General features: G+C 43.3%; 1 protein-coding gene across 1 annotated transcript in view; it reads right to left on the bottom strand.

The window, feature by feature from the left end:
- The window catches only part of LOC112575618 (cholesterol 7-desaturase-like), a 28,057-nt gene extending 16,873 nt beyond the window's left edge, over window positions 1–11,184 (bottom strand). Inside the window, exon 1 of the mRNA XM_025257593.1 lies at window positions 10,504–11,184. Within this exon, the coding sequence (XP_025113378.1) occupies window positions 10,504–10,963 (460 nt within the window). The 5' untranslated portion in view covers window positions 10,964–11,184. The remainder of the gene's footprint in view (window positions 1–10,503) is intronic.
- Between the last annotated feature and the right edge of the window lie 5,338 nt (window positions 11,185–16,522).

Here is a 16,522-nt window from a genome sequence, read left to right as displayed (position 1 = left end):
CGACATTACTTATTTACAGTCTGCTTGGCGAGCAATGGAACTACAGGTGTTTGATGCGTTGCCAGGGTCTGACCCTGCAGGGCTGGCACGGCGAAATGGACTCGTCTTGCATATCAGTTGGTTGCCAGGGTCTGACCCTGCAGGGTTGGCATGGCAGCATTGGAACTCGTTCTGCAAATCAGTTGGTTGCTAAGGATTGGTGGACGACCTAGTCTAGTTTCTGTGCTGCAGAAAATGTTTGTGTGTGTGAGAGAGCGTGCTTGCATGCACCAAAGTGCGCATGTGTTTGCTTTTCTAACAAATATATTTATGGACTCCTGCTGTGTCCAGTCTTGCACTCTGACCTCACTGCGTGCTAACCCTCAGGTGAAATGTTGTCGCCATGGAGCCGATAGAAACTTTAAGCAATTAGAAGACACAGGTGGCCTTGCCAAAGGTGACATTAAATGGTCACACATGTGCTGTAGATTAAGATGGTGATAGTCACGTGTTCTGTGCGTATGCACGGAGAGGCAGGTACACGTCACGTTTGTACACACTACGTTACGAGGTCACGTCACACGTCAACGTTTCTATTCAGAACCTTTAACCTTTCGACATTAACATTTCAGACGATGTTAATAATGCTGTGGCTATAATAGCAATCTGCTTGGCCCGTGCTTTATCCGGGACATACAAACAGTTAACATTTAAAAATAAAAAAAATTCCTAGTTTCCTCCATTTTTCTTTTCCTCCTCCTGAGGTGAGGTCACAATACTCTTCAGGAAAAAACTGGCGAGAAAGCACGTGCAGTCTGTTTATGTGTTCTACATATTATCTTTATAAAAAAAACCCTCAATCTCTGCATGAACACTCGTTTCACTAATTTAGCCGTTTGGTGCAAGTGACCTCACGTGGTCTCTGTGTCTTCACAGCATCTTGCTGACGAATGTCGTGTCAACAACGAGAAAGTTCTGCCGCGTACCGCTGTGAGGCGCTCGAACTACCTTGACTCCTGGGTCATTGTTTCTCAGTTACCAAAGTCGAACTTACAGTGACATACATCGTATCCAGCCAAGGAAAGCGTTAATAAAAAAAAAAAAAAACCGTCTTTTTTTTGTGCCTCAGGTGTCTACGATATCTCAAGTCCTATGAATAGTCGCCAGTTCCGCTCTAGTGATCAGTGCTCACTGTGTTTTATGGTTCATCAGACAGTCTGATGACAGCCATGCTTCTCACATTCAACAGGGTTCGCTCCCCAAAATAATCTACCTTTTGTGTCGCTCAGTGTTTGTTCTCCATTCACCACGCGCCGTACAATTTTTCTCTTCTTTTCCTGAGGACGGTAGGCAATGCCACCCGTGTTAGTTCATACCCCTGGGCCCCTGTAATTCCTCACCACGGGGCTGCGGTGTGGTCTGTGGTGTTGGAATTTCACAGTGTACCGAGCAGTGCAGGTAAAATGCTCTCTCAGGTGTAAAAAAGAGCGAGGTTACTGAGAGTTCGCTCTGTTCGGGTACCACCCACCTGCTGTTCCATCGTTAGTGGAAGATTTCATAATGGAAGAGCAGGACACACGAGTGTTGCTATAAGAACCTTTTATCTGATGTAAACAACTTTCTTGCTCTACCTCTGACCGGGTGTACCTCCCGAATGTCGGTCGTCCACTTGTCAAATCATTGCATAGTTTGCAACTGTCAAACCCATGCGTAACATAAGTAATAATAATGATGATAATAATAGACAGGAAGAAAACGATGGCACAAAGTATACTCCCATCATCTCTGTCAGATACTAAAAACTTTCGGTTAGGAGAAGTCGACAGGCTTTTGGAAGCGGCGTTGGTTTTTTTTGTTGTTGTTTTTTATTTGAAAACCATACGAAATGTATCCACCACAGGGTGTCAGTCCACCCTTTCGTAGCGTTCACATGATGTTTAAACTTGGGACTTACCAATCTAGGGGTTTAAGAGAAAGATTAAAAAAAAAAAAAATTGAATACTAAAAAAAAAAAAGCAAAGCTCTGCGGATCTCAGTCAAGAATGTGGATGAGGTCAGAGGTCATGTCTGCAGCTGCACTGTACTGGTTATCTCGTGACCCGGTTTCAGGGTTCACAAGGTGGCAAGATCGTTTGTATTTGACCCCGTACAGAGGCCTTCGCTTTCGTCAACCCGTTATCTGGGATAAATGGCTTTCGAGATAAGACAATTAACTTATGAATACATTAGAGATAAGACGACTAACTTGTGAAATCCGCTCCTTGTCTTTTCTCTTAACTCCCTGCAATGAAAGTTGTTCGCTCGATCGCTCCAGATTACAAACTTCCCATATACTCCCCAAACCCCAAACCCAAACGCAATTATTTTAAAATACTTTTTTCTGTATGCAGTATACCCCTTTAATTCAAAATCATTTCAAAGATGGTTTAGCTGGTCTAGCTGAAAAAACTTGCCTTTGGCCAGTGGCAATAAATGAAAGTGAAATGCCAGGACCGAATAATACACAGCTCGATTTATAACGATATAAATAAAAATAATAATAAATAAAACATAATAAATAAAACGTACATAATAAATACACTGACATAAATCAATATATATTAGCTCTATAGGCCACCTAACTGTATTATGCTGACATATCCTATAATTTTTTTCCCCTGCATCCCTCTCTCCACCCCCATTCTGTTTTCCAGGACAGTAAGTCTGAGACCTGAAGTAAATAAAGACATATTAGCAGTGTGATAGAGTTCACTCCGGATCCTGCTTGGTCTAGTTACTGGACTTTATTCACAGAACTGAACTGTTTGCTCTCCTCCCCCCTGCTGAGGTCGACTTCTTTCCCACACCACCCAGCGAGGAGAGAATCAAGCTGATCAACATTTAATGAAGCTGCGGAGAAAGTGTTTCATGACCTCGATGTTTACACCAGTCACAGGTGTAACTGACAACACAAGCTAATTCCTGCCTTGGCAGGATAGACCCTCGTGTAAATGAGTGTATATTTGTAGGATAGAACAGAGTGAACATAGCTCATGTATTTAACCTCTTTAGCGACTGCAAATGGTGGTCTGAAGAGATAATTTCGTGGCGAATAAGCAGATGACTGGCGGCTAGTTCATCCCGTTATAAAAAAATGTTTTTTTTTTCCAACAGCCACGTATTCGAAAAAGCATTCAGCTAAAAAGGCTGTATAGGAGACCTGTAGCATGTTCAGCCTACGAAAAAAACAAGCTTTGCAGGGTTAGATAATCGAGCAAAGATGCTAGTATATCCTAAGAGTTATGTCATCACGTAGGCACCACGTGACACCAGCAGTTTAAAAAAAATTGACTCCGGGATGTGAGCCTTAAAAAAAAAACAACAAAAAAAAAAAACCCACAACCCCCCCCCAAAAAAAAAAAAAAAAAAAAACAACCAAAACCACCGGTAAACTCAAGTTCATCATTAAATGGCGACCCTCTGACTGCCCTTTGACCTTCCGCACTTACAGTTCCATCATCTGACATGACCTGAGCATCAACCACCTTCTGCAGATGGAAGCCATTTTGTTTGCGAGTTTAGAGACAGACTGCGTGAAACATTTTCCTGTCCCTCGATATCTGGATCCTTACTTTTCTGTCTCCCTGTCTCTAGTGTCCACAGACCGGTGTGTTTCTGTAATTACTTTTTAATATCAGAGTTCATGAACTTACATATCTCTGTCCTATGATTAGAAAATCCTAAATATTCACCTTACCCTGTCCATTAACATCAGTGTATATCACTTTTATACAGGGAGATATCTTTACAAAGGATTGCACAGTTTTTTATTATCTTTTTTGTACAACTTACCCGCCGACTGACCTCACGAGCCTGCGTGTGATCGTCAATAAAATAATAGTGAACTGAGCTTTAAGTTCAATTTGTTTGTGCACACGACATGAATACATTTATTATGCAGATAAATGTTTATAAATATATTTCTTCAAATCAAACATCAAATTATGAGAGTAATACAACGGTTGTAAAATTTTAAAAATTTATGTTGCCTTCTTATATTTTTAAAGCTCTATTGTTCTCCCCCGTAAATATTGGATTTCATTTTGAACGATTTTTGTCAGACTGAAATCAGTATGGTAATGAATTGTCGGTTCAGTGAAATATACTCATTAATCAAACAGAAAAGAACAATTGTGAAGTTTGCTATGGTGACGGCCCGAGTTGAACACCGACTGTCCATTGGCTGAAACTCAAACTCGGTCTGCACACCACCCTGTTGTTCTTCTCGTCACGTGACTAGTCCATTGAGCAGCTTTATGGGTGTTATCGGTTTTCCTTAGTCTTTCGCAACAACGGTTGGAGCTGACATGTAGTTTACGAACACTCATGCAGCTTGCCCCTAGTTAGAAAGCAATTTGCAGGCTCTGACCACTTAACCTAACGGCCGTTAACCGTCTGCTGGTTCAGGTCATCAGTTTTCCTATCTCGCCCCTCCCCTAGTCAGTTGGTATAAGTGTTCTGCCGATCAAACCTCGTCCGTCATTTTCCATAAATGTTACCTTCTGCCCTATCCACACTTTCACTGGCAAACTTTGGTGGAAATTCGACAGCAGCCTGGCTGTTTGAATTTTCCTTTTACTGTCGTTTTCCATTTTAGAGATGTTTATCGGAAAATTCAACAGCTTTGCCCGCCCCAAAGCTCGTGTGAACCACGACAGAGGGCCCCACCACATGTTTTTTCACTCCCATTAGCAGTTTACTCCCTCAGGGGTAACCCTTTAAGAAAGAAAATGTTTCTGTCAGGCTTCTTAATCACCAGGCGTGAGATGTATGTTAAGTATTTGAAAGTAGGACACTCTATTGCGAAACTAAATAAAAGCTGAGAGGAAATCTGTCCTGTTGATATAACTGCGGTAAAAATAGCACAAAACTGTGAGTACATAGTTGTAGGTAAATAATATTGATGACAGTGCCACACCAAGGAGTTTATAAACTGCATTATTACAATTCTTTCAGCATTACTTCGGTTGACATCAGTACACATACAAAAAACCGATTTAAGAATCCTTCTATTGTCAGGTGAGCTAAGACAGTGGTAGAAATGACTACGCAAAGGTGAAAGGTTACGCGAGAATATTAACTACATGAGACAGGTAGGTCCTCAGATTTCACCGACAGTTCTCCCCCAACTATGCCCTTGCCCTTAACCCACTTTCAGGAAGGAAAATGTGTCAATAAAAAGCACGGGTACAAAGTTATATAACACCTATCATCAGCAGCTTTTTTTTTTTAGGTTTCCTTGCAAACACGACAGAAGGTCAAAGGAAAGCCAGGAGTGATTGGTCCATTACTGCTGAGAGGATATGTCTAAAGGACTTTAAGGTCTCGTGATGTGAACTTTAGTTTTTGAAATGATTGGGGTGAGCGGCTACAACAACCTACACATGCATGTCGCTTGCTTTGTCAGTTGACAATGGCGGACAGGTACGCGGACCGCAGTCCTCCGCATTTAAACCCTCAGTGAACTACGAAATGATATATTAGGAAACTCATGTCAGTGCTTTGTCATTAACCCCTTCTTTCTAATGCAATGCATCTCTAGAAAGTGAATTATAAATGTTCTTGTTGTTCTACATCAAGCCTATCAATACATGTTCTTGTTCTAGCAACAAATGTTTCTTGCAGACAGTTTCGGAAGCTAGCCGCAATGGAAACTCATTTCGAATTGATTGTATTTATTTAATTATAACAAATAAATAATAAATAAATAATTATTCTCGTCATGGCAGGCGAAAGATCAAATAGCTGAACAGTGATTTTCATTATCTTATTTTCAGACGAACCATACTGAAAAATACCTTCTAGTGGCTAGTAGAAAGTTCTTCTACACTGTGATGACTAGAAAGTTTCGGCTTCTACCGTGTGGTGAGTAGATAATCCTTTGGACAGTGTGATAATTAAACAATTTTAGTTTGTACAACCGCTCAGTCTATAATTCCTTCCCTCTAACAAATAAAGACAAAATTTGGCGACAGGATCACAACATGACAAAATGTGAAAGCAGCAATGTTACTTTCCACAGGAACCTGACCTTATTGACGACAAGTGTTGTCATGGAAACTGCTCAGAACTGGCTAGGACAGGAGCACGTGTTTTTTTTTGTTTTTTTGTTTTTTTTTTAAATATTGAGAAGCTGACTGGCAGCTAAGACCATTCCCTAAAACATTTTAAAACTAAAAAGTCTTTCTCTTTCAGAGTATCCAGCAACATCGGTTTGCTGGTTTTGTCAGCCACCGATATTTCACTGACCGAAGATATTCTTGCTGTGGAGACCGCTTCGAAGAGAGAGAGAAAAAAAAGCAACAATAACAGCAAAAGTATAAAACATGGCGCACGGCCGTTTGTCTGACACCTGCAGTGTGACGTCAGCAATGAAAGTGTCTTGGCAACAGCCATATCACCGGGATATAACCAGGATTAGGTATCAAACAAGGTGTTGTCAAATATATCACAGTAAAACCAAGGAGGAGATTTCCAACACTCTTTTTCGTCCTTAAAGAACACTTCTCGCAAGTATGATTAAAAAATTTCAAAATGTTGATCATGGGAGTCGGGTTTACAGCCTACTCACGAAAGGACAAACACACAAAAGTATAAAAGATCATAGGTAGACAAGCAGCAACACAACACTCGTATAAATGTTCATTGCCAACAAATTGTGAACTGGAGACGAATCCCAGCCTCGACAATGGCACGAGGAACTTATAAACTCGTTCATTTTAGCGCGTGCTGTCTGTGCTCAGCGCTTCCTACTGGTTTAAGTGCTTTTATTCAATTTATTTGCTCTCAGTTTCAGTTGAAATCCAACCGTGTACCGCCTCCCCACCACTGAACTGAAACTGTAAATTATAGGTAATTGTTTTCTACAAGTTTATCTTGAGAACAGATAACAGACCTCTTAAGATTGAGCGAATCCGGAACTGAACAATAAGCAGTTGAAAGAACAGACCTAACAGACTAAACGATCTGTGCATGTAGGCACGAGGGCAACAACATGTCTAAACATGTCTCCCCCCACACCAACACACCCTCCAGATACTGTCGAGAGACTGTTGTTACTAAAATCTGAACAAAAGGGACACAAAGTCACAGGGACCGTGAGGTCAGCCAGTACACACACTCGTACACACAGTCAGAAGGAAGAGTTAGCAAGAGGGAAATCGTTAACTGTCCACTTAGCAACTAAAGCTTATTCACATCAAAGGAGTCGACTATCCCCGCTAACAGATGCCACACACAGAGCACTGTTGCAGTGGAGAGAAAGAAGAGAACAGCCAAGAAAAGACCAAACCCAAGATAGGCAATGCCCACCTACTGAACTCAACTGTTGCGCGGACGGACCACCAGGTGAGGAGGCGAGAAGATTATGGGAGGAAAAAGCGAACCGCAGCCTGCAGGAGGATCACAAAGCTACGCCGGTGAAATAAATAAATAGAATAATTTATTCATGTAATAAAAATAATGAAGATTAAAATATGCTTTTCCCAATGATGTGCTCGGAGCGCTTTACATTTATTATCAAAACCTGACATTGCCATAAGTAGTACCGATGCTGACGATGTCGCCGTGTTGTGGGGTCACGTGATGCGGTTGTTGGCGCACTCGGCGGGTCAGTTTAACCCACTGCTTGTCGCCAAGTAAATATCTCAACAACCTGATGTCATTTCGGATATTCTTCCTACTCGCAGGTTTGAGGGAACGAGTGAATGCAAGCACAGTGTTGTTGTCAATAGTTTGTGTGCGTGTACAGACCAACGAAACCACATGCAATCATATAACGGGTGTTAACACGTGTACATGCGCTCCAGCGTTTGTCCACACAAACACCCACGCGGATAGAGCGAAGGACGAACACAGAAACAGGTTAGTACCCTACCCAAAGGTCAAAGTCGCGACAGATGCGACCTTCCTTACGACCTCGACCTCACGCAGTCGCTGGAGTACATTCACGGCCAGCCGCTGCCTTCAATGAACAGGAACAGAATTCATTCAGTCAGAACGGAGAACGTAGGGCAGAGGATGATGAACTCTGACCCGTTTCACCAACGTGACCAGACTTTTTCTGAGTGAGAGTGGGGCGCGTGCCGATCATGGTTCGTCGCCGAGAAAAACGAAAATCGGGGTGGTGGGTGTGGTGATGGGGGTAATCTCCTCTGAAAGGCAGTAAGTAGGAGAGAAATTTGAAATTATTAATCAAACCATGGGCAAAAGCCGAAACAAAGAAGAATGTGAATCAATGTACGGCCATCAGATTTTCAAATACAAGGGGACATTGATCGACATTTTAGATGAAAGCTGGACATTGGGTAACCTCCACCCGGGACATTCTATGAGCAGGAGGAACACGTGGTCGGGAGGTCTGGTCACTCTCGGTACTTATGAACTGTGAAGTTAAGGATGATTTTATTGGATGACTGGATGATTTTATTGGATGACTGGATGATTTTATTGGATGACTGGATGATTTTATTGGGTGGCTGGATGATTTTATTGCATCAACAGGTGACTGTATGTCAGCAAGTGAGAGATACCAAATGACTTGAAACACACGAGACAGGAGTTAGAGGAAGGAGATGAGAAACATTAAAATGTTCCATACATCACGTGACCTAATTTCCACAAAATGTACACGTCGGCACAAAAAGGAACAGGGTCGGGTGTGATAAACACGCACATGTACTTCAGCAATCTTTAAAAACATGGCTGCCAGGTCAGCGCGAGGGATTGATCGCCCCCTCACGAGTCTGTTGTGCAGTGGCGGCCATCCAGGCAGCCTGCCACTGGCGCCCACACCATTGCTGCTGTCAAGGCCGGTCGTGTTTATAACCACACACTGGAGTCTCTCTCTGTGTGCGTGTGTGTGTGTGAACCACAGTCTGTGTGTCTGCACGTGGGTCTTCATGCGTGCGTGTGTTGGCTACACTGCAACAAGCTCCCTGCTGACCTCCCATTGTTCACCATTGTATTCTGCTTGTATCCGTGCGTGAAAACAAGAGACAACTGTCCAGATAAGTCAGGGTTATCTACGATTCCGAGGAAGAAATGATTAGGGACCAGACAGAGCTGAAGCATGCAGGTGACATTTAACCAATCTAACCTTTACTTCCTACTGACCCCGAGCCTTAGATAGTTCCGGCTGTTACTCCTGGTTATTATGTTCATGATTTTTGTTTTAAACACCTTACATGTCGGCACTCGAACTGCTCCCTGCTCGAACATTTCAGTCCTCGAGAGAATTGTGGCACTCGCTCCACGCTCGACCATCGTGCCAAGACCTCGCGCTCACCCCTTATTCTTCGGGGTAGACAAATGGAAAACATTTCAAGTACCTGTCCTGGTGCTGTCTTTATGATCTCGTGGTTTTCTTTTTTACACGCACAGACATACACAGAGGTAATATTTAAAAAATTTTAAGTTTCTAGTTTTACATTAACAGTACTGCAAAGATCACGTGGTATTTTTCTATGACACTTCTTATAGAAAAAGCTTTTGGCACTCGAACTGGCCAAGTGCCGAGGTCCCAATGTACATGTTGATTGCTACCGATGACAAAAGAAACTGCCGCCCGTGTAGCCTCATTCTGTACCCTGCTCCTAAGCGGACATATTGTGCAATCCTTGGCTACGATGATAGGCATCGCTATTACAACCACATAAACAAAATTTACATTGTCAAAATTCGATTTGCCCATGGAGGAAAAGATTTTACAAACAGCAATATCTCTTTATATGTATTTAATCTTTCAGCCCAATCAGTACAATACAATAGTGATGATAATACGAGTGCATACCCTAAGACTACGAGCGCGCGAGCTGATGAGGAGTCAGCACTTTCCGAGCTTCACTGACTGGCGCGAGGGCAGTGTCCTCAGACTTGTTGAAGAAACGAAGACACAACTGAAGGTACCCACCACGCGACCCACGTTGGGAGGATACCATTCACGGTCTGCGCGTGTACCCACATCAAAGGCAATGAACACCTGCCCTCATAGGGGTAGAACTACCTTCACCTTACCGCGCTCCCAGGACCCGCTATTCATGGCTGGGTGCGAAGCGAAGGTTCGGGAATGCAACAACATTTAGGTCAAAAAGGTTGTCGGGCTGTAGTTTTATTTTAATGTCGGACAGACAAACGATCGCACATGCAGTGACAACAGGCAGGAAAGAATGTTAGTTCGACAAGTCGCGTGCGTCACTGGTTCAACCTCTTGACCGTCCTTTCCTAAAAATAGCGGGGATGGGGAAAACACACGGATATCTCTCAATTCGCGCGTGACCGCCGGCCAAGATTCCGTATACTCAACAAAACATATCCTCAGTACACAGGACGAGTGGTAAGCAGTTGTGGTGAGAAGATTGTGTATGTGTATGCCATGTGTATGTGTGCGTGCGCGCGCGCTCGTTAACCCACTTTATTGTAAATGATCGGGATTTCAAGTTTAAAAAAATATCAGCTAGCAACCATCGTCTCCATTGGAGTACTCACCCAAGATGCTGACAGGTTTAGACTCCCCCTTCTTCAAGTGAAACGACTCCATGATTCCGAACCATCCGTTGGGGTAGACCGGGGGTACACTGCCCACCTTCCTCCTCTTCTGTACGTAGTTGGCTGTTTCTCGAACCGACAAGCTGCCCTCGGCGATGTAGCCCATGTCTCCCAGCTTCCGCACGCGGTTGAGGGGCTTCAAGAGAACGACGTATCCACAATAAACAATGGCAGCAGCCAGCGACAGCCCGAGGTAAGTGGTCCAGTGGGTAAAGTCAGGCACTGTGGTCACTCGTCTCACCACCCCGGCACAAAAGGTCGAGGCAGCGTTGACCCACAGTTCACCCACTTCAAACAGCGGGATCTGCAGAATCTTCTCCGTCACAGACGCAGACACGACAACGACAAGCAACACCAACAACAAGATGAGAAGACATCGTCTGCTCCACTCAGTGGCCATGTTGGATTCTAAATTACACGAGCCGCTGTGCGCGTGCGTGTGTCTCCGCAGCGGTCAGGAAGGCCGCGTGGGGCAAAAAGATGATTGAAAGTTCGAGTCACAACAGTGCAGCGCTTTCTCGTCGCCGGCGAGCAGACGACACCCAACTGGAGCGGCCTGCGCGTTGCCTGAGGTTTCGATGAGTCCGCCAAGTCTCATCATGTCTGCGCGCGCACCACAGGTTTGTTCTCGCCGTACCCAAGGACGCGTGTGACGTCACACGACTTCGCGCGCGCGTGTCAGAGGTCACGTCGGCTGCACTGTTGGGACGTGCTGTTCAGTTCGTAACCAGCAACATTCGTCGAATCACGTTTTGAAAGAAATCGTAAATTATTTTCCTCTTATATAATAGTATGCTGACAATTCGATTGTCAATGTCTACAGTTCATTCAGTAAGATAATATAGACTGTAGACATGAGGACAAAGTTCACGAGGGTCTACATCACTACCTGAACACAGAGTTTAACACACAGGTGAGTGGTTCGTAAATGAGGAAAAATGACGGTAAAGGATCAAACTTGTAGTACATCATAGAAAAAAAATCCCAGAGTGAGGAATGTTCCGTCAACTTTTCGTTTAAAACAAACAAACAAAACAAAAAAAACCAAAACAACTCAACCAGAAAAAAAAACAAAAAACAAATAAAAACAAAAAACAAAAAACCCAAACAAAAACAAACAAACAAAACAACAACAACAAAATCAAAACAAAACAAAAAAAAACAAAACAAGGAAAAGATCCGCTGACCACAGCCAGGCTCCTTTCACAGCGCCAGGTATACCAGACCCACCTGTCCCACCCCACTCTCTTCAGGCCTCAACAGATTCGAGAAAGTTGGCAGAATAAATATACAACAGGAAACAGAGAGTAAATAACTCTCACGCGTCTCGGCAAAATGCTCCTAAAATTTACATAAAAAAAAAAAATTCGAAAGTTGCTCACCAAGCTACCTGCTGTAATATTTCCATTATCGTTCCTTCCGTCGTCGCGTGCATACCGCACCCTCAGTATTGAAATTCTTTCTTGGAATTCTACATTGGATCTCACAGTCCTTTGCTTGGTAAAGGTCTCCTTACACTGCACTTTCATTTCCACGAAAGCTAAACTAACAGAAAATAAGCAAATGCAGGAATACAGGTATTTACATTGCTCGTGAAGCAATATTTTCTCGAAAATGGTGTTTTATTGCTTCAGTTTTTATTTTCTTTCCTTTTCTTTTGACTTTTTATTAGAAAAGAATTCATAAAAAATTGAATAAAATCCCATCTTTTCAAAAGGATGAATATGGCGCAACATAAAAAAGTTTTTTTTTTAACAAACATGCAGTTTCCCTCACCACGCTGCAGTTGTTGTCTTCCTATCACGTGTTGCCTTGCCGAGGTCCTTGTTACGCAAGGGACTGTGGTTTGTGGAAGGACAAAGGTCATGAGGTCAGCTGTGATAAGAAAGTGGCATGTGATGTCGCCACTCTCGTGACACACGCTAACAGGTATGGTGCGCCACCTAGGGGTGACGATGGCTGTCAATGACGCAAGCCGAGCCACGTGCCTGGCTTCGATCCCGCACACCTGCACGACCAGAACTTTCAGACACGAACTTATATTACTGCATCGCTGGCAGACGATTTTTCCCAGTTAACTACTAAAATGAAACAGATGTGTACAAAGCTTCCGGTTTAGTCACATTCATTGTTGAGGCTCGCCGAGACTAACAGCTGAGAACTTCGCAAGAGGCTAAGCCAGCGGTTCTCAACCTTTTACTTGTGACGACCCCCCTGACGAACACCGGTACGTCCGCGACCCCCTTAGCCAGCTAGGTTGGTGGAAGAGGGGGGGGGGGAGCCTTAGCTAACCTCGAACGCCGCGTCGAGGAAATCAACAACGGAAGAACAAAGTTCGTATCTGCAAGAAGTATAACTGTTAATGAAATTTTACTAAAGCAAATTCTGCGGTGCTAATAAATATTATTTCATTCGACAGTCACTTTGATTAATGAGAAGGTTGAGCCTGCTTGCTGTTGCATAGAGAAGCGAACCTGTGTGCGATGTTCGTACCCACTGCTATTTGCAGCTCAGCCTCTGCATCCACACGATTTCTGTATTTCGACTTCAGTGCTGCCAGTGCTGAAAATCCTTGCTCACACATATACGAAGTTGAAAATGGCAGAACTTTCATTGCTTTCTCAGAAAGGAGAGGATATTCACCGTTGACGCTAATCCAGAATGTTGTCACTGGTGTTGTTTGGAAGACCATTTTCAGGGATTGGTCACTCGAAAGGTCGATGAGCTGCTCTTCTTCTTCCGTGGACAACCCGCTTGTGCTAGGATCAGCCAGAAATGGATTACGAATCCAATCGTATTTAGTCACATCAATTTCAGCGAAATAATGCTGAAACCTTTCTTGCAGTCCGTTTAGATGGGCAATAATTACATTCTTCACCTGATCAAGATTCAAGTTAACGTCAGCCTTGCACTTACACAAGCACGGAAACATATCAAAAATATTTTCTTGGCGTATCTTTTGCGTCCACAACGAAATTTTTCGGACGAAAGCATTCATCTTGTTAGTTGTTTGTAATATGGTGGTGTCCTTCCCTTGCAGAGAAGTATTCACAACGTTCAGCTTCTCAAATATGTCCGATAAATATGCCATTAGCAGCAGCCATCGGTCGTTCTTAAGCCCCACCCCGCACTGTCTGGTCATGGCCTTCTGTCAGGGAACTAGAGTACTAGGACTGAGCATGTGCGAAGGCGAAAGGGTGTGAATGATGGACGTTTGCTGAATCCGTGCCTTTCAGATGTTTTTAAAAAAAGAGGTGTGACTGGAGAGGGAGAGGGGAGTCAGCGATGAGAGATTGGGGAAGAGAGAGGGCAAAAGGCGAGAGGAGGGAGATTGGAGGCTTAATTGTTGAGAGGGGGATTGTGGTTTGAGTTTTGGAAGTGAGAAGTCACTGCATTGCCTAGACATTGTACTTGAATAGGGAGAAGATATTTGGAGTTTGATCGCCCTCACCACTCGGTTGCACAATGTAAACTAATTTCACTAATACCGGTATAAGAAGCTTTTAAAAAAGGACCACCTTCGCGACCCCCTTGTAGGCACGTCGCGACCCCCCAGGGGGTCGCGCCCCACAGGTTGAGAACCACTGGGCTAAGCGTTGGTCTCGGCATACAGACAGCAATCCATCCATACATGTCCGTGATTTGAGTAGTGACAAATCTTAGAAGATAGCACACAAGACAGAAGAAAAAGTGAACAAAAAATGGAGATGAAACAATGAATGTGACAAAATGAGTAAAGAGGACGGGTGGAGCTGAAGGCAATGTGCTGGGTGTAACGAGTATGTAAATGAGTTGTAATGAGGTTTACATTGCTCAAGTCACCCTATATTGTTTCGAAAATTGTGGGGGTTTCTTTCAGCTTGTTTTCGTTTTTGTCTTTTCATTTTGGTGGATGATGAGTCGTCAACAATAAAGGATTTATCGAATGAAAGAGTGACGAGACCATAAAATAAATTTTATTCTTGCAGCTGTGGAGGTGGCTCAGGTATTTTCTTGTTCCATTGTGACTGTTCATTCAGGGCAGGTATGATATGTCAGGTATCGAGATGCCATTGCAGAAGTGTTGAACACCCGCAGACATGTCGAGCTACACGAATGAGGTACTTAAACAGTTGTATCGGGTACAAGGCAGTAAAACAGAAAGCGGAGCTGAGCAGGTTGAACAGCAGAGGGTGGGGCGTGGAGCTGTGTGCCGTTAGTGAACTGTCCTTAATGAACCGTGTGCTACTGGGTATTTTAGCAGGGTTTGTTTATTTGTTTATTTATTTGCATGGGTTAAAATTATTAAAATTATATAAAGTCACGTTATTAAATTTGAAAGTCTACCCAGTAGGAAATCGGTTGAATGGAGCCTCAACTGCTGGCCCACCCCAGTCATTTTTAATCCAAGACAATCAGAGGATTGAGAACTAGTGGTCAGAGATACTCAAGTAAAGTAACAGGGACTTATAATTAGACATTAACAATTCTAACACTTAGAGTAGACAGAACCAAGAGAGAGAGAGAGAAGGTGGTATTGGTGCGCACTACCACCCGGGGTAGTGTTGATAGTTATAGTTGTCAAGACAGTCTTCTGCCGGATCTGCTGAGTCACGGTTCGCCCTTCAGCTTTTCTAACCGAGAAAATGTTTGAGGATCACAGGAAACCAATCATTTAAAGCTTTATTATCATTATCATTATTATTTGCCGGGTGAAGACTTCGGGACAGGAGAGCTTTGATCAACATGTGTCCAAACTTGTTTACCAATATTGTTTATTTTGCCGTGTTTAGGAGATTTGACACTTCAAAGCTTTGTCTGGTTAAGAATGACATTTAAATTCGTTCAACACACAGCTTTCAACTCACATTTATATGGATATGTTTGTTGAGATATTATCGTCTGTGTTTCAATGTGTGATATGTGTACCCGCACCTCTCTGTATTCCTCACTCTCTCAAACCACAGACAGAAAAGAAAGACCGGCGGGTGAATAACAGTTCGCCACCCTGACTTGGCAGGAACTCAAAGAAATGTGATATGTATTGTATTTGTCCCAAGCACTGACATTATACTCTCTCATGAGCCTGACCGTGCGATAATCACACGCTTATTCTTATTATTATCATTGATAAGCACGAGAGGACTGAACATAAAAGTCTGTTAAAGTTCCGTTATCATTTCTCAACGACAATGTCGACTGTATAGGATTACGGCTGGATTGAATATTGAATAAAGTACATAGAAATGGACAATAAAAGTTATACAAAACAGGCAATAAAGGTGAGAGTAAAAAAACACGTTGAAAGGGATTTGATCCATTGACCCTCAGAGACTTTCTCGTCACCGGGTGGCCAGGACAGACCCTCGCTAGTTCTCGACTGGCCCAGACTGGCAAGAGTTGTTACAACTACAGACATATAACCGTAGTAATAATAGCTGATGTCTCCCTTTATTATCCAGTGTCCCTCTTGCCCTGAGTCATTGTGCCCTGCAGTGTAGTTATCGCCGTTGTCATCGTCACATGCGACGTAACAGTCACGTGCGGAGTGTTGGTGGCAGGGTGGAGAGGGCGATGAAGTCGAATGTCGCAAGAGTTGACGAGGGCGCAGGATTAGTAATCGCAAAGGTCTCAATGTCCCCATGTCTTGATGTCTAGACTGCCCCTTCCTTGAGAGTTTGAAGGATCGAACGATCACATCACCTGCTGATACATTTTGTTTGTCAGGCGAGAGTATCTGACCACCTGTGAATCGTTGCATGTGGTGACCCTATAGTTGAAAGATTAGTTAGAAAGTATTTGGGTCAGTGTGAGTGGTTACATGCTCCACACACCTCAGCTAGTGTTTAAATATGTGTGTACTTTCAGAGATTCTAAATATCTCACGACTGCATCTGCACAAGAGGGCGGGTGGCATGAATTAAATTGTTGGGGTATTGACAAATAATTTTACTTTCCTCATAGCTTACAATCAACGCCC

This window comes from Pomacea canaliculata, linkage group LG11 (genome assembly GCF_003073045.1).
Source record: "Pomacea canaliculata isolate SZHN2017 linkage group LG11, ASM307304v1, whole genome shotgun sequence".
Lineage (NCBI taxonomy): Eukaryota > Metazoa > Mollusca > Gastropoda > Architaenioglossa > Ampullariidae > Pomacea > Pomacea canaliculata.
The sequence above is the reverse complement of the archived record's forward strand: the minus strand, read 5'-3'. Positions and strand labels throughout refer to the sequence as shown.